The sequence below is a fragment of the Garra rufa genome, chromosome 15 (assembly GCF_049309525.1).
Source record: "Garra rufa chromosome 15, GarRuf1.0, whole genome shotgun sequence".
Taxonomy (NCBI): domain Eukaryota; kingdom Metazoa; phylum Chordata; class Actinopteri; order Cypriniformes; family Cyprinidae; genus Garra; species Garra rufa.
This window is the reverse complement of record NC_133375.1, coordinates 33,454,623-33,477,921: the sequence shown is the minus strand read 5'-3', so window position 1 is coordinate 33,477,921 and position 23,299 is coordinate 33,454,623. Positions and strand designations below refer to the sequence as shown.

General features: G+C 37.0%; 1 protein-coding gene across 2 annotated transcripts in view; it reads left to right on the top strand.

Annotated features, from left to right (window-relative positions):
* The first annotated feature begins 5,291 nt into the window (after positions 1-5,291).
* Positions 5,292-23,299, top strand: part of itgb4 (integrin, beta 4) — a 36,525-nt gene continuing 18,517 nt past the window's right edge. Inside the window, exons 1-26 of one of the 2 annotated variants that reach the window (XM_073819783.1) lie at positions 5,292-5,521; positions 8,332-8,416; positions 9,613-9,695; positions 10,119-10,217; positions 10,316-10,520; positions 12,741-12,837; positions 12,919-13,090; positions 13,211-13,474; positions 13,564-13,653; positions 13,744-13,866; positions 16,281-16,448; positions 16,535-16,611; positions 16,717-16,919; positions 17,013-17,116; positions 18,002-18,097; positions 18,192-18,321; positions 18,412-18,537; positions 19,099-19,205; positions 19,617-19,650; positions 19,748-19,942; positions 20,281-20,384; positions 20,500-20,558; positions 20,694-20,717; positions 21,673-21,821; positions 21,956-22,135; positions 22,270-22,418. In XM_073819783.1, the coding sequence (XP_073675884.1) occupies positions 8,338-8,416; positions 9,613-9,695; positions 10,119-10,217; positions 10,316-10,520; positions 12,741-12,837; positions 12,919-13,090; positions 13,211-13,474; positions 13,564-13,653; positions 13,744-13,866; positions 16,281-16,448; positions 16,535-16,611; positions 16,717-16,919; positions 17,013-17,116; positions 18,002-18,097; positions 18,192-18,321; positions 18,412-18,537; positions 19,099-19,205; positions 19,617-19,650; positions 19,748-19,942; positions 20,281-20,384; positions 20,500-20,558; positions 20,694-20,717; positions 21,673-21,821; positions 21,956-22,135; positions 22,270-22,418 (3,117 nt within the window). In that variant the 5' untranslated portion in view covers positions 5,292-5,521; positions 8,332-8,337. The remainder of the gene's footprint in view (positions 5,522-8,331; positions 8,417-9,612; positions 9,696-10,118; positions 10,218-10,315; positions 10,521-12,740; positions 12,838-12,918; positions 13,091-13,210; positions 13,475-13,563; positions 13,654-13,743; positions 13,867-16,280; positions 16,449-16,534; positions 16,612-16,716; positions 16,920-17,012; positions 17,117-18,001; positions 18,098-18,191; positions 18,322-18,411; positions 18,538-19,098; positions 19,206-19,616; positions 19,651-19,747; positions 19,943-20,280; positions 20,385-20,499; positions 20,559-20,693; positions 20,718-21,672; positions 21,822-21,955; positions 22,136-22,269; positions 22,419-23,299) is intronic. The other variant, XM_073819784.1, reaches the window with a different exon arrangement.

Genomic DNA, 23,299 nt, shown 5'->3' with positions numbered 1-23,299 from the left:
TATTTGCAATAGTTTGTATTTTACAATTCTGACTTCATAACTCACAGTTGCAAGTTTGTATCACAAATTCTTTGGTTTTTCAGCATTTTTGTGTATTTGAACCCTTTCCAACAATGACTGTATGATTTTGAGATCCATCTTTTCACACTGAGGACAACTGAGGGACTCATATGCAACTATTACAGAAGGTTCACTGATGCTTCAGAAGAAAAAACTATGCATTAAGAGCCAGGGGTGTAAACTTTTGAACAGAATGAATATGTGAACATTTTTCTTATTTTGTCCAAATATCATTTTTTTTTTTTCATTTAGTACTGCCTTTTGGAAGCTAAAGAAGATTTAGATGTTTCCTAGAAGACAAAACAAGTTAAATTTACCCTGATTTTCAAATTCCAAAAGTTTTTACCCCCACTTGATTTTAGGAATCATTGATTAATAGGAAGTTGTAAATGGCTTTACTGTCACTTTTCATCAACTTAAAGCATTGCTGCTGGAAAAAAAATATCTACCCCAAACTTTTAAAACTGTGTATATTTTCCTATATTAACTGTATTACTATTTCTGAGACCGTGCATGTCGCTTAAATGACGTACTGGACTTTTCCCATTTTGTAATGGGATAATATTTTTTTTAAGCTTAGTAGCCTAGAACATCTCTCTTTGCAGTCCAGCTCTTCTTATTCGCTAGTTTTTGGTCTGCTTTCAAAGACACAGGCTCCCGTTTTCATTTGTCCGCCTTGATTACAATTAACAAAAGAAAGTAATAAATTCTGAGTAAACCTTTTGTTATGTAAATGATGGAGCCGTTCGCCTCACAAAAGAGCGGTTGCCAAAAATGTGCGTAATGCAATGCCAGGGCGTTTGCGAGTGCTTGGAAAATGTGAATTTAAAAATGCATGAATGTTTGTAAGTATGATACATAACATTTGAGCCGATTCGGAACGCGCCTAGGATCTCCACAGATGTTTTCTAGGTTCTCGCAGAGTTTTGACACAGCCTGACTGTTGTAGGAGACAGCGGGACTTCTCTGTGAAGAGGTGAGTGAAAATCCTTTATTTGAGGGAATCAAAACTCGTTTTTAATCTTGTAAGTGTTTTAAAAACACTTTTGCAGACGTTGTGTGCTATTTGGGTGATCGGATTTGCCAAGTGAATGCTCAGAGAAAGGTTTTTGACCGCTGAGGGGGAAACCAATATTTGTTTTGGAGAAGTGTTGGTGTAGGTCTGATGTAATATGTATTTATAAAGCATGTGCAGGAGGTTTAAGAAGTGAACGATACATACATCCTGCCAAGAAAGATTACCATGGTAACCGTAGTAAATTCGTATTAGTCACTCGTCAGCATTCGATTCTGAATACTTCTACTAATTAGTAGACTTACTTAAGGCATGAGTTTTTCTTGTAAAGATGACACAAATATCATGTTTCTTGAGAGAGAGAACAAATATGTTTTATGGACTGTTATCTAACATAAAATAAGCAACTAGTTTTAACACGATATGTCTTTATTATTGCTTATTGCTAAAGCCCTGTCTAGATTTTTTTTTACATTTATTTTATTTGTTAGTGTTTATTGCTATACAAACAGTATTTGTTTATAATCCAAATCTTTTTGACTTTTTGAGGTTGACGATCAACATTTAAAAAATGATTCATTGATTGATTCATTCTTTCCAGGCCCTATTTTGTACACTATTTGTGTGAGATGCCTTTATCAGTGTTACATCAGTAACGATAACAGTAACTGGCAACTATGGTTACCATAGCGTGTCCTTTTGGTGGGAAAGGGAAATCCTGAGAGGGATGTTCTTGACCATTAAGGAGGAAAACAATATTTATTTTGGAAGTTTAGTCGAAATTGGCAGAAGATACACTAAAGGAAATTGTTTTCTCCAAAATATGTGCAAAACTTGAAATGTAATATACAATCAGTCATATGATATTGGCTACTTATTGCCATTTTCAGTTAATTAATTTGTATGTTATGAAACTAAACCGCTTGTATGGATTAGGTGTTTATAAACAAAAGAAAGTCGAATATGAATTTGATGCCCTTTTAGGTCAGAAATAATGCTGTATGTACTTTGATGTTTAAAAAAAAGTTATCCAAGGGAAACATTTAAGCATGTGAGGAAATGCAGTTGGAACTTTTCTGATGTCCGGCAGTCAAAAATGGCAATAATAGCAGCTAAGTTTTTCCACAGGTCATTCCTGAGGGATAGCTGTACCACACACATCCCTTTCTAACGTATTTACTGAGTGCCAGGCAGTCTGATTGTTACTCAGGGAAGGACACACCTTATTTCTGACTCATTGTGTGTTTAGTTTTATGCATCTGCCCTGTGGGAATGTACTTCCCATGATTTTATGTTGCCATGGAGTACCAGTACAGTTTTACTGTGTGTTTTCGGCATCTGTCTGTCTGTCTGTCTATTGACTGTTCAATTGTTCTGTCTCTATCTTTCTATCACTCTATCTATTAATCATTCTGTAATTCAATCTATCATTTTGTCTGTCAGTCTGTCTATCTGTTGTTCTATGGTTCTATCAATATTTCTCTATTGATCATTCGATCATTCTGTCTGTCTGTTGAACGTTCTATCCATCTACCATCCATCCATCCATCCTTCATTTGTCTATGAATTGTTCAATCATTGTGTCATTCTGTCTATCGCTCCGTTTGTCTATCAGTCACTTGAACGTTTTGTCTGTCTGTCTGTCTGTCTGTCTGTCTGTCTGTCTGTCTGTCTGCCTGTCTATCTGTCTGTCTATCTGTCTATCTGTTTGTCTGTCTGTCTGTCTGTCTGTCTGTCTGTCTGTCTGTCTATCTATCTATCTGTCTGTCTATCTGTCTGTCTGTCTGAAAAAAATTATTTGAACCCCTGCTGATTTTGTACATTTGCCCACTGACAAAGAAATGGTCAGTCTATAATTTTAATGGTAGGTTTATTTGAACAGTTAGAGACAGGGAAAAAAAAAATCCAGAAAAACATTTTTCAATGTAATTGAAATAAGTATTTGACTCCTTTGCAAAACACGACTTAGTACTTGGTGGCAAAACCCTTGTTGGCAGTCACAGAAGTCAGATGTTTCTTGTAGATAGCCACCAGGTTTGTACACATTTCAGGACGGATTTTGTCCCACTCCTCCTTGCAGATCCTTACTAAGTCATTAAGGTTTTGAGGCTGATGTTTGGCAACTTCAACCTTCAGCTCCCTCCACAGATTTTCTATGGTATTAAGGTCTGGAGACTGGCTAGATCACTCAGGACCTTAATGTGCTTCTTCTTGAGCCACTCCTTTGTTGCCTTGGCATTGCGTTTTGGGTCATACCCATCCACGACCCATTTTCAGTGCCTTGGCTGGCTTTAATGCCCTGGCCCTGAAGGTACATGGCCCCGTCCATCGTCCCTTTGATGCGGTCCAGTTGTCCTGTCTCCTTAACAGAAAAGCACCCCCAAAGCATAATGTTTCCTAATCCATGTTTGACTGTGGGGATGGTGTTCTTGGGGTCATAGGCAGCTTTCCTCCTCCTCCAAACACAGCGAGTTAATGCCAAAGAGCTTGATTTTGGTTTCACCCAGTTCTCCTTTGAATCATTCAGATGTTTATTGCCAAACTTCAGACGGGCCTGTACATGTGCTTTCTTGAGCAGGGGCACCTTGCGGGCGCTGCAGGATTTCAGTCCTTCACGACGTAGTGTGTTACCAATTGTTATCTTGGTCACTATGGTCCCAGCTGCCTTGAGATCATTGACAAGATCCTCCCGTGCAGTTCTGGGCTGATTCCTCACCGTTTTTATGATCAGTGAAACTCCACGAGATGAGATCTTGCAAGGAGCCCCAGACAGAAGGAGATTGACAGTTATTTTGTGTTTTTTCCATTTGCAAATAATCGCACCAACAGTTGTCACCTTCTCACCAAGCTGCTTGGCGATGGTCTTGTAGCCCATTCCAGCCTTGTGTAGGTCTACAATCCTGTCCCTGACATCCTTGGACAGCTCTTTGGTCTTGGCCATGGTGGAGAGTTTGGAATCTGATTAATTGAATGCTTCTGTGGACAGGTGTCTTTTATACAGGTAACAAGATGAGATTAGGAGCACTCACTTTAATCTCCCCTCCTAATCTCAGTTTGTGACCTGTATAAAAGACACATGGGAGCCAGAAATGTTGCTGATTGATAGGGGATCAAATACTTAATTTACTCATTAAAAATGCAAATCAATTTATAACTTTTGAAATGTGTTTTTATGAATTTTATTGTTGTTATTCTGTCTCTCACTGTTTAAATAACCCTACCATTAAAAAACTATAGACTGATCATTTCTTTGTCAGTGGGCAAACACAAAATCAGCAGGGGATTTATCTATTGTCTATCTGTTCAATCGTTTTGTCTTTCAATCGCTCTATCTATTATTATCTGTCTATGTATCAATCGTTATATGTCTGTCATTCTACCTATCTGTCTCTCTCTCTCTCTCTCTCTCTCTCTCTCTCTCTCTCTCTCTCTCTCTCTAAGCTGGTCTGAATGAGGTCACTGACCTGGTCAGGCTGTAAATGGAAATCGTTCTGGAAATTTTTGCTTTGTTCCCACTGCACAGGAATGCATGTTTTCACCTCTCACTCTCTCTCTTGCCCTCTCCCTGTTTCTTCCCCGTATCTCTTCCTTCCTCTCTTGCTGTCTCACTTTCTCTTTTCCCCTCTTGAATTAGGGCACATTTCTGTGGCAGTGACATTTGGAAGACTTCAAAGGCAGTGCTCTGTGTGAGCAGTTAAGTTCATTTGAGTGTGTGCAGCCTGTCGGATTGTGAAATTTCATGCATATCTTTGAGTTTAGTTGGTGGCTTTCAAAACTATCCGCATTGTCTTAAAGTGTGACGGGGCACGTGTTCATGTGTGTACATGCATATGCATGTGCAGAAATGAGTGCGGCAATGATTCTTTGTACCCTGCAGGCAATATATCTGCCTGCCACTCCCTGTGCAGTCAGGGCAGGGTTTCTTCACTCTTTCCCCTTTCTCTCTCACTCTCTCGCTCTCTTTTCCTCTCCACCTCGGGGAGGAGCTCTGACCTGTCATTCTCAAGTCCACACAGGTGAGGGTGCTGCTAAAGGAATGTGCAGAGAGCGAGCGAGCAAAGGACAGAGGGAAAGGTGGAGCGACCTTGTTACCTCACAAAGCCAGGGAAAGAAAGGAAGGGTGTTGCCTGCTATCCACCTGAACAGCTTGAGCAAGAGAGGAGGAGGGACCAGACACACATTCACTCTTAAACACAAGTCGTATCTGGGGGGAATATTCAGTCGATTTTGCACAGCACCAAGTGGGGTAGGAAGGGGACTTTTCCCTGCAAGCATAAGAAGTTCGCCTGTTGCTGGGATTTGTGAAGACGCAGGTGGAAAACAGGTTCTTTTCCCTCTTCGGTTAATCATTGGACACAAGGGAGAGAATTAAGGATTTTGTTTTAGAAAACTTTGCTGTTTCTGGTTGGACTCTGGGACTCGGATTGGGAAACAACAAACTAAGAGGTTTGTGAGATCAACAATCTTTTTGTAAAGCCTCACAGCCATGCATGGATTTTGTAAGGCTCTTTTTATCTCTGTACTTCCCCTTTTCACTTTACTTGCTTGTCTCTCTTGTTTGCTGTGTTTTTCAACCAATGCTTGTGGCTGGCGAAATGAATAGGATTCTTTGAATCAGTTTGTTTTAGGTCTTTAAAATTCGCTTTAAAGTCAGCTGTTTCTGTTTTTCATCTTCTGAAATATGTCCAGTAAATCTTTATTAAGATATGAGAGTTTTTGGCTGTTGGTTGTTTTCCCTTTTGCAAAAGAGAGTTTGAAGCTGCACCATTCATTTTGAGTTGTTCATTTGATTTGAATGTTGTTCAGCATTCTGTATATATTGTGAATATTAGCTTTGATGATGGTATTTTAATATCATTATTTGATTGATTTACATTTAGTCACATTTGTAGCTGTACTGAGATGTTACCAAGAAAACTGGCTCTGAATAAGTTGTTTCAAAGTTTCAAAAGATGCAAAAAGATGTAATGTGAAGAAATTAAATCTCATTAACATTCTTCATTTGCCACAAGAAAATGTCAAGTACACAAAAAGTGTAATATATTTGTATTAGGTACTACTGGGTTATTTTGGGTTGTTTTTCCCGCTGTAGTACTAAACATGATTTATATGTCCAGGTTAGCACAGGCCAGATCTGGTTCACAATAGCATGCTAAGGTCTGTTTAGGTCTCAGGCACAGTGATACACTCGCATCCTGGAGTGAAATTCCAGCGATGTTAGTCAAAATATGAACTTGAGAAGTTATATGTGAATTTAAGGTGATGGATGTGTGAACAACACTTTTAGAACATCCTGTTTTGGGTTTGAGAAAGTATTGTTTTGTATAATTTAGGGGGAGTTTTAGATGGATACAATTTGCAAGGCTTTAATTTAGATAATTTAGTACACTTATTTAAAAAAACATGTCAAAAATGTTTATGTATGTGCACAATAAAAGTTCTTTATTGGCATTAATGGTCCTATGAACAACATTGAACATCCATGGAATCTTTCAAATATAGAAAAGGTTCTTTAGATTTTTAAAATGTTCTTTAAAATGGTTCTTTTAGGAACTGTTCACTAACAGGTTCTTCTGGAACAGCCTTTTTGGAACCTTTACTTTTAAGAATAAAGACTAAATACCATAGTAAGCATTTTTGTGCTATTAATAGATCTTTTCACACTTGAAGTACAGGTATTTAAAGTACAAACTCCTACTAAGGTATGAGTACAGAGGTGTTCAGAGGATACGTTTTGTGTCTAAAACATCTAGATGGAGCTCAGCGGAATAGAACAAAACGCAGGGCTTCCAAATACAGCTAAAAATGTCGAAAAAATAGTAAGACATGAAGCAGTGTCTGTCTGATGCATACAGTATATACGTTGTAGTTATAGTTTCTAATCAGCAATATTGATATGGGATTAAATTCATAGATTGCAATAGTCAGCATTTGAAGTGGATCAAAACCTTTCATTAAAGTTACTACAATGCAGTCATGAGAATAGCTACTTCTAAAAGTAATGCATTATAATATTGCGTCACTCCCTAAAAAAGTAACTAATTACGTTACTTAGTTACTTTTTATGGGAAGTAATGTGTTACGTTACTCTTGTGTTAGATTTTAAATCTGGCCAGGGCTTGCTTATTTGTTTTTAATACGAAAAGTTTTAAAAAGTAAAAGCCCTTTCACACCAAAAGCCGAAAAGTAAATTTGCATTTTATTTTTGCTTATTAGTATGATTGAATTGGATCATCGAAGGTCAGCAGCAAAGACTGGTTAATAAAATGGGATTTAGCATATTATATTATTGCAGGTTAATGTCTTATTCTGAGATTGCATTTCACTGTTTTTATTCATCTTGAGGAATACTGAATCTGTTTTTTGTCAGTGAGATTTAATGCATGTTCACCTTTATTCTAGAGCTAAAGTAACAACTTACTCCTGATTTCTCTTAACATGAGGACAAGAGAGCTTTCAATTAATAAATGGGAATAAAAGTAACTTAGATATTTTCTTGTAAATTAAAAAGTGATGTTGCTTTACTAGTTACTTAAAAAGTAATCTGATTACATAACTAGCGTTACTTGTAATGTGTTACCCCCAGCACTACTACAATGTAATCAATATAAAAACAACCAATTGAAAGTTCTATTAAATTATGCACTATACAGTCAAAAATGTGTGCAATTCATTAAAAAAAGACAGGAATATATATGAAAAGTTATTCTCAAACTTTCCATCGTCTTTCTCTTTATAGTCTGTGTCCATCTGTAGAGGATATGAGAGGAATTCCTAAGGAATCACTGGTCTGTTTCTCTTCTTCACCGTCAGAGTTCAGATTTATGGGGGGTGAAATGGGCTCAACTTTCATTTGATGTTTTCAGGGAGAAAGGGAGCGGGTGAAAAGCGAGAGAATGTGATATCGGGCCGGTGGATCAGATTTCTGCTTCTGTTTTTGTGATTTAAGCGCGGATATAACAGCTGAGGTTCATGCTATTCACTATCTGTAGATTAGATATGGACAGCGGTCTTTAAAAGCCTCTAAAAGACAAATGGCGTAGATTTGAAGTAAATGTCCTCTGCAGTGTTTGGTCATTGGGAGGTTTTTGCAGAATTTTTATGATGTTTACCAAGACGCATGTCTCGGATGCTTTGAATTGCTCAGTTCATTTATGATCAGTTATGGTGTGTATCTCCATATGTGTGACATCTGTTCGCCATGTTTAACTTTATGTAAAATGTCTGATCTCGCTATTGTTGTCTTTATGTTTCAGAGTGAAATGGGAGGATGGGCGCTGCGTCTCGCTGTTGGGATCTACGTTCTCATGCTCGCTGTGACAGCCAGCAGTGCTAATGAGGGTGGGAGCATCAACTCTTAAGCCCCTCAAACCTCAAATTACAAACACTTTTACTTAGAAAGCAATGCCAAGTCAAGTTTAAAACACCAGATTACTTTCTAACCATAATCAGTAATGACAACCAATATTTATGATGACATTTGGGTTGAGTACATTTTTTAACTGTCCAAATACTTAGCCACTTACACTATCAGTCAAAAGTTTTTTGATTTTTAATGTTTTTTAAAGAAGTATCTTCTGCTCACCAAGCCTGCATTTATTTGATCCGAAATACAGCAAAAGCGGTAATATTGTGAAATATTTTTACTATTTAAAATAACTGCTTTCTATTTGAATATATTTTAAAATGTAATTTATTCCTTTGATCAAAGCTAAATTTTCAGCATAATTACTCCAGTCTTCAGTGTCACATGATCCTTCAGAAATCATTCTGATATGCTGATTTGTTAAGAAACATTTATTATTATTATTATTATTATAAATATTTAAAACAGTTATCAGCATTTATCTGAAATAAAAAGCTTCTGTAACATTATATGCTTTACCATTTAAAAGCTTGGAGTCAGTATAATTTATTTTATTTTTTTGGGGGGGGGGGGAAAGATTATAGAAGTAATGATTCTAAAAATTCAGCTTTGAAATCACAGGAATAAATTACATTTGAAAATATATTCAAATAGAAATTAGGTATATTAAATATTAAAAATATTTCACAATTTTACTGTTTTTTTCTGTACTTTGGATCAAATAAATGCAGGCTTGGTGAGCAGAAGAGATTTAGAAAACATCGTAATTAAACATCTTACTGTTCAAAAACTTTTGACTGGTAGTGTACACACAAATTCTCTTTTCAAGCTAAAGAAAATGAGATTATTAGGATGTTTAAATGATAAAATAATATATGTATTGTTAAAAAATAATGTCCGAAAAAGTATTTGGACGCTTTGTGGTTGTCAGTGGAACAAGAAAAATGTACATTCACAAAAAATGAGCTGTTGGTTAAAAAACATTGCAAATCTGCAGTATCTTTTGTTATTTAAATGTTTTATTTAATGCAGTGAAATTCAAAGGTTTACCAAATATACTGTATAATGCTAAAATGACCTTAATTACTGAGTTCAAAACGTATGAAACCAAATTCATGCAAGACATAATTATCTTTGTTATATGCTGAATATACTTTTTTGTGTTACATAGTGAACCACTGTACCGCTGCCAGGGCAAAAACCTGTTCAGAATGTATCCGGATCGGCACAGGATGTGCTTACTGCCCCGATGAGGTGAAACTCACTGATCCTTATGCTAAAACATGAATTGAAGTCATATATGTGTGTTTGACATGTTATAATAATTAATTTGTGTGACGTATTGATCCAGAGATCAGTAGAAGAGTAATAACTCATTTACAAATCTAAACTCAAATGTTAACCATTACATCTGATTAGAAATGTCCAGCATTCATTTAAACAATTTCATAATTCAATTTCAAACATGACACACAACAGTCTTATTAATCAGTGGTCTTTTTTTCTTGAGCAATTTAGTGTGTAATTGCTAAATAGAAGTATTACTTTCTAACTTTTGACCAGTACTGTATTTTAAAATAACCTATAGTTATTTGTATGTTCATAAAACCTATTGTAGCTCTCTGTATGACCATAGTTGTGTCATTGCTTTTATTTGCATCTGTTTTTTCTCTTCAGATCTTTGAATATGAGCGTTGCGACCTGAGGGAAAACTTGGAGGCCCGTGGGTGTAGTAGTCAGATGGTAACAATTCAGAGCAGCAGGCAAATTGAAGAGGTTTGTTTTATCAGAATCCTGTCTCTCACTTTAGTTACATTTCCATATTGTGGAATCATGTGTCTTTATGCATTCGTCTGCTTTTGTGTGTTTTTCAGGATCTGAAAATCGACAAGTCACTGAAGTACTCTCAGGTGGCGCCTCAGCTAATGAGCATGACGCTTCTCCCCGGAGAAGAGAAGGAGGTGGAGATGGAGGTGTTTGAACCAGCCCGTGGCCCTCTAGACCTCTACATTCTCATGGACTTCTCCAACTCCATGTCTGATGATTTGGACAACCTGAAGAGAATGGGAGACAAGCTGGGTGAGCGAGGAGGGCGGTGGAGTTTAGTGGTTAGATCTGGGCTGCTAACTATTGTAATTTTAGTTGTGACTCTCTTTATACAGGCTGTTTTAGTGAAAACATAATCAAATTAAATGTGTTTGGCTTTTATATTTAAAGATATTACAAAAGCTGTCACTGGTTCAGTACCTTTTTAAAAAGGCCAAGCCTGCATTTATTTGATTCAAAGTACAGCAAAAACTAAACATATTTTTACTATTTGAATATATTTTAAAATGGAATTTATTCCTGTGATCAAAACGAAATTTTTAGCATTATTTCTCCAGTCTTCAGTGTCACATGATCCTTCAGAAATCATTCTGATATGCTGATTTGCTGCTAGAGAAACATTTTTATTATAATTATCAATATTTAAAACTGTTGAGTGCATTTTGCAAATGTAAGGTACTAATATGCATATTTAAGGGGTAAATAAGGTACAAAATGGTGCCTTTAAAAAAAAACTACCACCTAAGTGACTGCTTTAGTATCTTTTCTCTGAGAGTAAATGATATTGTGTTGAAATGATGCTTCCACTTAATAGAAAAAAGCATATTTTAAGCCATCGTATTGATTGATTTGTCAATATGTTTGCTTTGAAATGGTTTAAAACGCATCGGTTTTCCAAAAATGCTATATATATATATATATATATATATATATATATAGCCTGGAAAAAATCCAGACCCTAATCTATTAAGATTAAAGGTCTGGCATCGAACAATGAAAAGGGCCTAACTCGAGGGGCGGCACCAAGCATGCATTTGAAAATCTCGCTGCATGCAATTGGATAACACCATGACCAATCACAACAATACAGCCCCATACGCTTAGTTACCAGCGGAGCTAATTGATAGATTAAACTCTTGCCGTATCCAGTCGGCAAAACAGCAAAAACGTCCTTCTTGCAAAGGAACGATTCGAGCGGAGTTTTCTGTTCCTCTTTTATATGAAAAGCCAAATCTAACTCGTTCATTGTAGCGGCCAAAGCCTTTTCAAACAACTGGTGTTCATCTGTAGCCATCTTTCAATGTTTACTAAATGATTCCGGACGTTGCAGCGCTGTCGTCATCAGTTTAGCTCGCCTCTGGCCCGCCTACATCAGATACACCGATTTAATTGGTTCCCAGAACTGCTTACGAATTGCAGTAACGTGCATCATTGCTCGATGCCAGAGTGTCTTGCGGAGACAATTCAAATTGTGCTCTCGCGAGACCTCTGGATTTCCAGGGTAATATATATAGTCAATTTTTTAAATATATTTCTCAGCTTAGTTCAAACATTGCAAAGGGTGGTGCATCCATCATAACTGTTTTCTCAAACACACATTGAATGATACTAAAAGATGGGAGATTAAAAAAAGATCATAAGATCGCCATCACAAGGTACATTGTAAATTAAAGGTTGTATCAGCGATTTCTAGCCTAAAACATAAAGTGTCAATTTCAGCTTACCTTTCATCACGATCCGCTCGCTGCCTGCCCCATAAATTGTCTGTGAAAAAACCGCGTCTCTCTGGTCAGCCTAGGGTCTGAGATATGCCAAATAAACAATCGGCACTACCAACCTTTCCACACAAAAACAAACAGTGTTCCAACCAATCAGCGTCAGGAGTTTGGTGTTGTGGACTTTCGCTCCGCCTCCCTCACATCACAGCACCAGTAGGAAAGTCCACAACACCAAACCCCTGACGCTGATTGGTTGGAACACTGTTTGGTTATCTGTGGTGTGTTGATAGCGCCGATTGTTTTTTTTGGCATATCTCGGACCCTAGGCTGACCAGAGAGACGCGGTTTTTTCACAGACAATTTATGGGACAGGCAGCGAGCGGATCGTGAAGAAAGGTAAGCTGAAATCGACACTTTATGTTTTAGGCTAGAAATCGCTGATACAACCTTTAATGTCAAATGAGTCTAAAGGATGTGTTTGAGCTATTTTTACATTGGCTGTTGTGTTGTCTCATTGTTTTTCATCTTGAGCCATGAGTGTTGTGTTATTTAGATGGTGGGTCAAGTTAGTTCAACTTTTAAATCTGAGAAGGACTTGAGAAACATAATCTATTGCGTGTTTTCTTTCTGATTTGAGTTTTCGAAATGATACCCCTTTGGCAAACTAGGGTTGGGTGCCACACTCACGAGTACACAATTGTTTTGCAACGTTTTAATATTCATTCATTGTCTGCTTTCACCTCAACACATGCAGCTCAGATTGTTGGCGATCTCTCTGACGATTACACCATCGGATTTGGCAAGTTTGTGGACAAAGTCACCGAGCCTCAGACAGACATGAGGCCGGCCAAGTAAGAACAATACACCGTTACAGCGGCACGCAGTTTGACTCTGTCTGCACATGCTCCTTATATATCTATTTCGTTCTACAGATTAGCAGAGCCATGGTCCAACAGTGACCCTCCATTTTCATTCCGTAACGTCATCACTCTCACCAGCAACATTAACACCTTCCGTCAAAAGCTTCAGCGAGAACGCATATCTGGCAACCTGGACGCTCCCGAGGGGGGTTTCGATGCCATCTTACAGACTGCTGTCTGCCAGGTACTGGGAGTCTATTTTTAAGAAGTTAATTTAGTAGACAGAAGTGAAAAAGGCCTGGCATTTACAGTACGATAACTTACTTCTTACTGCTACACTATAACTTGTTTCTCATTTCCACAGGAACAAATTGGCTGGAGGAAACACAGCACCCACTTGCTGGTCTTCTCCACTGAATCGGCCTTCCATTATGAGGCAGACGGTGCCAATGTGCTCGCAGGCATCTTGAATCGTAATGACGAGCAGTGCCATCTGACTCCAGATGGAAATTACACACATGATATACGTCAAGACTACCCATCTATACCCACCCTAGTGCGACTTCTGGTGAAACATAACATCATTCCCATCTTCGCCATTACTAACCACTCCTACTCGTACTATGAGGTTTGTATGCTTTTAAAAACATATTTTTTTGTTTCAAACTTGGATATAAACATCCTTGTGACACACGTTATGGTTCCTTTTTTGTGTAGAAACTTTCTGAATACTTCCCTATTGCTGAGCTGGGACAGTTACAAGAAGATTCCTCCAACATCTTGAGCATTTTAGAAAAAGCTTTTGAGGTAAATTTATTTTCAAACCAAATACATTGCTGAGATTTTTTTCTAAATTGATGTAACTCTTTATTGAACCATCATTTTTTTTTTTTACAGAATATTCGCTCCAAGATCAGTATCCGTGCAGAAGACAGACCAAAGGCAGTGGAAGCCAAAATACTTTCTCAGTCCGGCACTTTTTCTGAATTTGGCAATTTCAAAATCACGCCAGGTGAAATTGTGAGTGCCTTTGACTTCTTTTTTTAATGCACAACTTTAAATGTAGTCTCTTACACACTTGCCAGCTTTTCAGAAGGAAGGAAAAACATAAATATTCTAAATATTATTTTAAATATTCATTTAAAAAAGTTATTTATTTATGCATGCTTTTCTGTTTTTGTTTTATTATTATTTTTAAAAGATTCTTTTGTGATTTAAAATGTATTTACATTTTTAAAATTTATTTTAAATTCTTTAAAAAAAATTTTTTTAAAATATTTAATGTATACTGCTAGTCAGAAGTTTTTTTTTTTTGTTTTTTTTTATAAAGAAGTCTCTTCTGCTCACCAAGCCTGCATTTGATCCAATGTACAGCCAAACATTTTGAAATATTTTTTCTATTTAAAACCCTCTGGTGCTCTTCGGTCAAATTTTCTGTTTTGAATTTTTAAAAATCACAGCTTAATCGGAATGTTATGAAACTCTGTGACTTTTATGCCATTTGGAATGTCAACACAAAAAAAAATTGAGGGCATGATTCAAGCTGGCTAAGTGGTCGTAAAAAAAATAGTCACACTTGTGCTCTTCGGTCTAAAATGACCGACCATAGAAAATGAATGGGAAATCGACAAAAATACAAATATTCAGAGAATTGTTGTGTGTACAATCTACAAATCCTCCACAATGCTGAAAAAAGTACACAGCAGTGAAGGGGTGACACTCTAAAACACACCCATTCATAAACACACCCATTCACACACACACACACACACACACACACACACACACACACACACACACACACACACACATGTTGGGTTTACATGTTTTATGGGGACATTCCATAGGCGTAATGGTTTTCATACTGTACAAACCGTATTTTCTATGGCCCTACATCTACACTACACCTAAACCTAGCCCTCACAGGAGATTGTGCATACTTTTACTTCCTCAAAAAAACTAATTGTGCATGATTTATAAGCCTGTTTCCTCATGGGGACCTGAGAAATGTCCCCACAAGGTCAAAATCTACTGGTATTCCTATCCTTGTGGGGACATTTGGTCCCCACAACGTGATGAATACCAGGTGCACACACACACACACACACACACATCAATATACACACCTCTATTCGGTCACTTTTGACCAAAACATTTTGGGTTTTGAATTTTTAAAAAAATCACAGCTTCATCAGAACGGTACCAAATTCAGTGACTTTTATGGCATTTTGAATGTGAACACACATAAAAAATGAGGGCACGATTCCAAAAAAAACAACTTGTGCTCTTTGGTCAAAAATGACCGACCGCAGGAAATGAATGGGAAATCGACAAAAATACAAAAATGTAGAGAATGTCTCTTTCTCACACATCCACACACACACGCACAAATGAACTGTAACACGGCAAATTGAGAATATGTAAAATAAAATAAAAATATATTAAAAAATTACATATCCAGAGTGCAAAAGACACACACTCTCTTGCATATACAAAAAATTAACACTTCACAAATCATATTTATAACAAAAAACTATCCCAAACTGGATAAGAAATAGTCTTTGAGATTGTTTAAATTTATGTTCAACTATTCCACCTAATAAAAATGCTGAATCAATTGTCTAAAAACAACTAGGCAATTCACAAGCTGCTCTGTAGAGAACTATACAGGCATCAAGTTACACCTGCCATTACAAATAAATAACATTTATTTGCAAAACATTTATTATTATTATTATCAATATTAGAAACAGTTGAGTACATTTTTTTCAGGATTCTTTGAATAGAAAGATCTAAAGATCAGCATTTGTCTGAAATAAAAAGCTTTTGTAACATCATGCACTCCCTATAAGATTTTTTTTTTTTTTGAGAAAGAAATTATAGGAATTAATACACTTATTTAAATTGATCAAAAGATGATGATAAAGACATTTATGATGTTGCAAAAAAAATTCTGTTTCAGATGCTGCTCTTTTAAACTTTCTATTCATCAAAGAAACTGGACAAAAATTCTACTCAGCTGTTTTCAACATAATAATAGTGATAATACATGTTTTTCGAGCAGGAAATCAGAATATTAGAATGATTTCTGAACGATCATGTGACACTGAAGACTGGAGTAATGGTGCTAAAAATGTAGCTTTGATTACAGGAATAAATTACATTTTAAAATATATTCAAATAGAAAACAGTTATTTTAAATAGCAAAAATATTTTACTTTTTTCTGTTTTTGCTGTACTTTGGATCAAATAAATGCAGGCTTGGTGAGCAGAAGAGACTTAATGTTCAAAAACTTTCGACTGGTGGTGTAATTTATTACATATCTGGCAGAAAACAAGATGCATGCTGGTTGTCACAAACATGCACTTTTTTACCTTTTAAAATGTGAAAACCTTGTCATAAATACGCTGATTCAAGTGTTCTCTCTGTAAAGGGTAAATTTAGAGTCCGTCTGAAGGCTCTTACTCAGGTGGGAGAGCAGCATGTGTGTAATACAAACCAGGCTGACCGGGCAGGAACCTTAAGAGTCAAACCAACCACTTTTAGCTCTGCCTTCAGCATCAATGCTGAAGTGCTCTGTCACACATGTGACTGTGAAAAGGTGAGGTTTGCTATATTTTTATAACCTTTTTCCTGTTCTGCGTTTTCATTTAAAATCTTACACTTCTGTTTTTACTTTAACATCAGACCCCGGTTAAAAATGCAGCACGCTGTACCGGCCATGGAGATCTTGTCTGTGGGAAATGCCGGTGTAATGGTGGATGGTAGGTAGTATTGATTTTTAAGTCTTTGGACTTCTTTGGTTTGTGCCGATTGTATTGCAGTGCAGTCCATAACCCTGCTTCTTGTCTATGATTTGCCTCTAATAGGCTTGGCCCTTTCTGTAACTGCTCAGCGGGGGCCTCCACAGACTCTGCCATGTGCATCGAACCCGGAAACACAGAGCCTTGCTCGGGCAGAGGAGATTGCATGTGTGGGACCTGCGTGTGCTATAACCCAAACCAGTTTGAAGGGCCTTTCTGCCAGTTTGACAAATCTCAGTGCCAGAGATTTGGAGGATTTCTCTGTAATGGTTAGTTATTTTAAGATATCAGACATGCTTTGACATGTTATCGTAGTTATCGTTTCAAGGTTTGTGACCTTTTATCATTGTTTGCAACAACAGAACGTGGAAGTTGCAGTATGGGGAGATGCGCTTGTACACCGGGATGGACTGGAAGTGCCTGTGAATGTCCCATCAGCAACCAAACATGTCTTGACAGCAAAGGGGTAAGATTTTTTTTTATTCATTATGTATGCATTAAACTGATAAGACTGGAGTAATGGCTGTTGAGAATTCAGCTTTGCCATCACAGGAATAAATTGCATTTTAAATGCAGTTGAGGTCAAAAGTTTACACCCCCCTTTCAGAATCATTATAAATGTTAATTATTTTACCAAAATAAGAGGGATCATACAAAATGCATGTTATTGTTTATTTAGTACTGACCTAAATCAGATATTTCACATAACAGATGTTTACATATAGTCCACAAGAGAAAATAATAGTTTATAAAATGTATATTTATAAAAATGACCCAGTTCAAAGGTTTACATCCCCTTGATTCTTAATACTGTGTTCTTAGTACTGTGTGAATGATCTAAAGCTGTGTTTTATTTAGTTATAGTCCCTTGTTTGTCCTGTTCTTCAGAAAAATCTTGTTTTGTTTGTTTTCTAGCATTTATGTGTATTTGAACCCTTTCCAACAATGACTGCATGATTTTGAGATCCATCTTTTCACACTGAGGACAACTGAGGGACTCATATGCAACTATTACTGAAGGTTCAAACGCTCACTAATGCTTCAGAAGGAAAAACCATTGATTAAGAGCTGGGGGTGAAAACTTCTGAACAGAATGGAGATGTGTAAAGTTTTCTTATTTTGCCTAAATATCATATTTTTTTCATTTAGTACTGCCCTTTAGAAGCTACAGAAGATGGTTACATGTTTCCCAGATGACTAAATAAGTTACATTTACCCTGACCTTCAAATTCAAAAAGTTTTCACCCCTGGCTCTTTAATGCATCTGTTTCTATTTGGAGCATCAGTGAGTGTTTGAACCTTCTGCAACCCAATTTTTGCCTACAATAAAAGTGTTTGTTTCTTTTTGTAGGGCATCTGTAATGGCCGTGGTGTGTGTAATTGTGGTCGTTGTGAATGTGAACACTCCGGACTTCCATTGAGCCCCACTTGTGAAGCAAACTTTCAGGTACGGCTGTGATGTGTGTGTCTGTCTGTCTGTATTCCTTTACTGTGCATGTTAATTAGTTCTGTTCTGATACCAACTGTCTCTAATAATGCAGCAACAATTGGGCATGTGTGAAGCCAAGAGGAGCTGCGTGCAGTGCCAGGCCTGGAGCACCGGCGAGAGAAAAGGACGGAAGTGTGACGAGTGTCCCTTTAAAATCGTGATGGTGGAAGAGCTCGAAGAAAGTACGGCATTAGATCTTAGTTTTATATTAAAGTACACATTTGTTTATGGGTGAATGAAACAATAATGGATTGATTTATTTGTGTCCACAGATAAAAACGTAATAGAGTCATGCAGTTTCCGTGATGAAGATGACGACTGCACATATCACTACACTGTGAATTATCCATTAAACATCACAGACAAAGAACACCATGTTCTAGTAAAGAAAAAGAAAGGTGAGATATACACAAATATTAATTGTACTTTTTATATGATAAAAAGTTATATGATTTATGCAGCATTTGGGTGGACAGGATTAAAACAGCATTCTCATTAGTCATTAGTCTTAAGTAGAATGGGTAATATTTTGTATTATATATTTGTCTTTTATGCCAAAATCATTAGGATATTAAGTAAAGATCATGTTCCATGAAGATATTTAGTAAATTTCCTACTGTATATATATCAAAACTTAATTTTTGATTAGTAATATGCATTGCTAAGAACTTCATTTGGACAACTCAGTATTTTGATTTTTTTGCACACTCAGATTCCAGATTTTCAAATAGTTGTATCTCGACCAAATATTGTCCTATCCTAACAAACCATACATCAATGGAAAGCTTATTTATTCAAAACATTGACCCTTATTACTGGTTTTGTGGGCCAGGGTCACATATATATTATTTCATATAATGGCAAATTGAACACTGTTTAATTGCCCTATTGTAGTAACAAGAGTATGCTGAGTAATACATCTCAGGGTTAAACTAACTGATTGTTTCTCTGTGTTTCAGACTGTCCGCCTGCAGGTTTCCTGTGGTTGATTCCTCTCATTATGTTTCTGATGCTATTGCTTGGTTTGCTTTTGCTCTGCTGCTGGAAATACTGTGCCTGCTGCCAGGTAGATATAGACATATACACAACTTAATATTGATTCTAGTTTTGATTTGATTTGAAATAAAAATCCAAATAACCAGATGCAACATTGAGGAGCTTCCAGTGCGCAAAGACCAAAAATATAACCAATCTGAACATGTTTCATGTGTATTAAACTGCTAAATTGAGCAGGACTGTTAATAAGTGATATTTTCCTGGAGGCGATGATATATTATTAAAAAAAACAATAAAATATCTAGTTGCTTGTCTCATTTGCTATATACACATCAAATAACTGGCTTTGATTCTCTAGCATTAGACAGCAGTCTCTGCAACCACAAGCTTAAAACTTGTTGTGTGCGACTGGTTTGGATGTGGTGTTGTAATGTTATATCTCTGATATCACTGAATAATGTTTGCTCTCTGTCCCCAACAGTCGTGTCTTGCTCTTCTCCCGTGCTGTGGCAGAGGTAATCATTTTTGTCTTTGTTACACTTCAGTAACATTTTAGAGAGATTAGTAGAAACAGATTTACTGTATTGTTTTTTTTTTTTTTGTGATTGGCAGGTCGTATGGTGGGATTTAAAGAAGACCACTACATGCTACGCCAGTCTTTGTTGACCTCTGATCATTTGGACACCCCAATGATGCGCACCGGCCCGCTCAAGAGCACAGACATTGTGCGCTGGAAAGTAACAGACAATGTTCATCGAGGACCAAACCACCCCCAGAACCAAATCAAACCCAATCCCAAAGAGACCAGTGAGTTCAGGATGAGATTCAGCTATTTGTCCAGTCATCTAGTGTGACTAGAATCCAATATTAAAGTGATAGTTCACCCAAAAATGCTAATTCTTGTTGTTCCAAACCTGTGTGACTTTCTTTGTCTTGTGGAACACAAAAAAAGATGTTTTGAAAAGTTTCTGTACAATAAAAGTCAATGGGCTCCAAAGTCATACAGGTTTGGAACGACAAGGAAGTAAATGATAGCAGAATTAAAATTTTTGGGTGAACTGTCCCTTTAAAAAATTTGGTATCATGTATTTTTTTTTTAATACACAGGCATTTTTTCATGCTTCCCTCTGTGTTTTTCTTTACAGTCCAGTACCCTGTCTCTCTTTGTCTGAACCGACAATATTCAGAAACTCTATCCAACCCTGAGGCTCGGGACACAGACGTGCTCAGACGAGAAGTAGAGGACAACGTAAGTGCTTATAAATGTGTGATGCCCCCACCCCATCCCAAAAAAAAAAGAAACAACTTCTTGCACATGAACCATCATGCCTGACTGCTAATGTCTCTTTGTTTTTCATAAACAGCTCAATGACGTGTTCCTGCAGATCCCTGGCGCACAGAGAGTGCAAAAAACTCGGTTCAGGTGAGAAGTAGCTCTCAATGACTAATTAACATTGGCGTGGCTGTGCCTTGTGGGCAATTTTTCTGAAGTTTTGGATCAGTCTCAAATTTTTAACGTGTCTGAATGTACTGTTTTGCTCTTTTTCTTCTCCCTCAGGACACAAAGAAATTCTGGAAAGAGGTACAGTAGCTACACCTGAGCTAGCCTTGACTAAATAATGTATGTAGCTTTAAGTCTGAGTTTATTGATTAGGGAAAATCTAGACATTTTATTATTTCAGGGTGTCTGCGGGGTCTTAAAAAGTATTAAAAGGCGTTGTCCAAAGTGTTTGACTCTATATATTTATTTTCCTCCTAATATTAACAACATCACCCGGGCCGGGGCGCTTTCGTGGTGATGTCGCATAATTTGCAACAAACGCGGGAAGGTGATGTGACGCTCTCCACATGTAGCGAAACCATAGAGCGAAACAGATGGCAAAATGGGAAAATGTAAGTTTGCGTACTCCTGGTTGCGTACAAAACTAGTCATAAGTAGCACGGGTATATTTGTAGAAATAGCCAAAAATAAACAGTAAGGGTCAAAATTATTAATTTCTCTTTAATGCCAAAATCATTACGATATTAAGTAACGATCATGTTCCATGAAGATATTTTGTAAATTTCCTACCATGAATATATAAAAACGTATTATTTGATTAGTAATATGTATTGCTAAAAACTTCATTTGGTCAACTTTAAAGGCGATTTTCTCAATATTTAGATTCTCGGCCAAATATTGTCCTATCTTATCAAACCATACATCAATGAAAAGCTTATTTATATAGCTTTCAGATAAAAAAAATTGACCCTTACGTCTGGTTTTGTGGTCCAGGGTCACTTATTAGATCTGTGTATTACAGCGTATGAAACAATAAAATGAAAACAGAAAATCGCTCGCTGCTCTGGACTGAATAACTTCTATAGCTTTAATTAGAAGACTTTTCTTACTTGAATGCTGCTATTAAATGCTCTAGCATGAAGATAAACATAGTGGATCATAGTGTGGCTTTTGGGGTAAAATATGAAGTAGATATTTCTTTGTTGGATCTGAAAACCTGAAGAGAAACAATAACAATTCTCGTTTGCATCCGCAGACAGAACAACACAATTGTGGACACGGTTTTATCTGCCCCTCGTGCCAGTTACCCAGATATTGTGAAATTGACAGATAAACAGGTTCAGGCTGGAAACTTCCGGGACCTGAAAGTGGTTCCAGGCTACTACACTGTAGCTACTGATAGAGGTACAGACGCACAGACCAACAACCACACACTTACTCCAAAATACCTGCTGCATTAGTTTGCAGTCTCTTGTAACGTTTTGCGTTTGTTATGTGAGTTTAATGTTCATGGGTCCATGCCCTTGTCTGTCTTGTAGAAGCGGCAGGTGCCGTGGAGTTTCAGGAAGGCGTGGAGTCAGTGGATGTCCGGGTTCCCCTCTTTATCAAAGATGAGGATGATGAAAAGAAGGAGCTGCTTGTGCAAGCTGTCGACGTTCCAGTTGGAATTGCGAAGATTGGCAAGGATCACGTCAACATCACTGTGATTAAGGAACATGGTAAGATGGGTTTAAAGGATGGGTTCAGACAAATTTACTGAGAATTATTCTTAAAATACAAAAAATATTTATATGTAAACTATGTAATAGCCACCTATCACAATATTGGATTGGGTTTGTTTATTCTTATGTAGCTAGGAGCATCTTCACCTTCCTGCAGCCGGCATACACCTACAGTCGTCAGGACGGTGTCGCAAACATCCCGATCAGTCGTGAGATCATAGAGGACGGACGGACACAAGTCACATACTGCACCCGTGACCTCACTGCCAAAGACAAGAAGGTAAAATCCAAAAGATTTAATTTAACTTAAAGGGATAGTTCACACAAAATAAAAATTCTTTCCTTCAAGAGTTCATCTTCGGAACACAAATTAAGATATTTTTGATGAAATCTGAGAGCTTTCTGACCTTGCATAGACAGTAACAAAACTACCACATTTAAGGCCCAAAGGCTAGTAAGGACAACGTTAAAGGAGTAGTTTTCTTTCAGATCAAAAATGTATAGATATGTACTCACCCCCTTGTCATCCAAGATGTTCATGTCTTTCTTTCTTCAGTCGTAAGGAAATTGTTTTTTGAGTAAAACATTTCAGGATTTCTCTCCATATAATGGACTTCTATGGTGCCCCCGAGTTTGAACTTCCAAAATGCAGCTTCAAAGGGCTCTAAACGATCACAGCTGAGGAAAGAAGGGTCTTATCTAACAAAACAATGGGTTATTTTCTAAAAAAAGAAATTTCAACTTCTATACTTTTTAACCTCAAATGCTTGTCTTGTCTAGCTCGGCAAGATGAGCATTTGAGATTAAAAAGTATATAAGTAAATATTTTTAGAAAATAATTGATTGTTTCGCTAGATAAGACCCTTCTTCCTCAGCTGTGATCATTTAGTGCCCTTTGAAGCTGCATTTAAACTGCATTTTCTAAGTTCAAACTCGTAGAAGTCCATTATATGGAGAGAAATCCTGAAATGTTTTCCTCAAACACCATTTCTTTATGACTGAAGAAAGAAAAACATGAACATCTTGGATAACAAGGGGGTGAGTACATTATTTATAAATTTTTGTTCTGAAAGTGAATTCCTTTAAAATAGTCCATGTGACACTTACTACCTTTCTGGGCCTTGAACATAGGAAAGCTCTCGGATTTCATCAAAAATATCT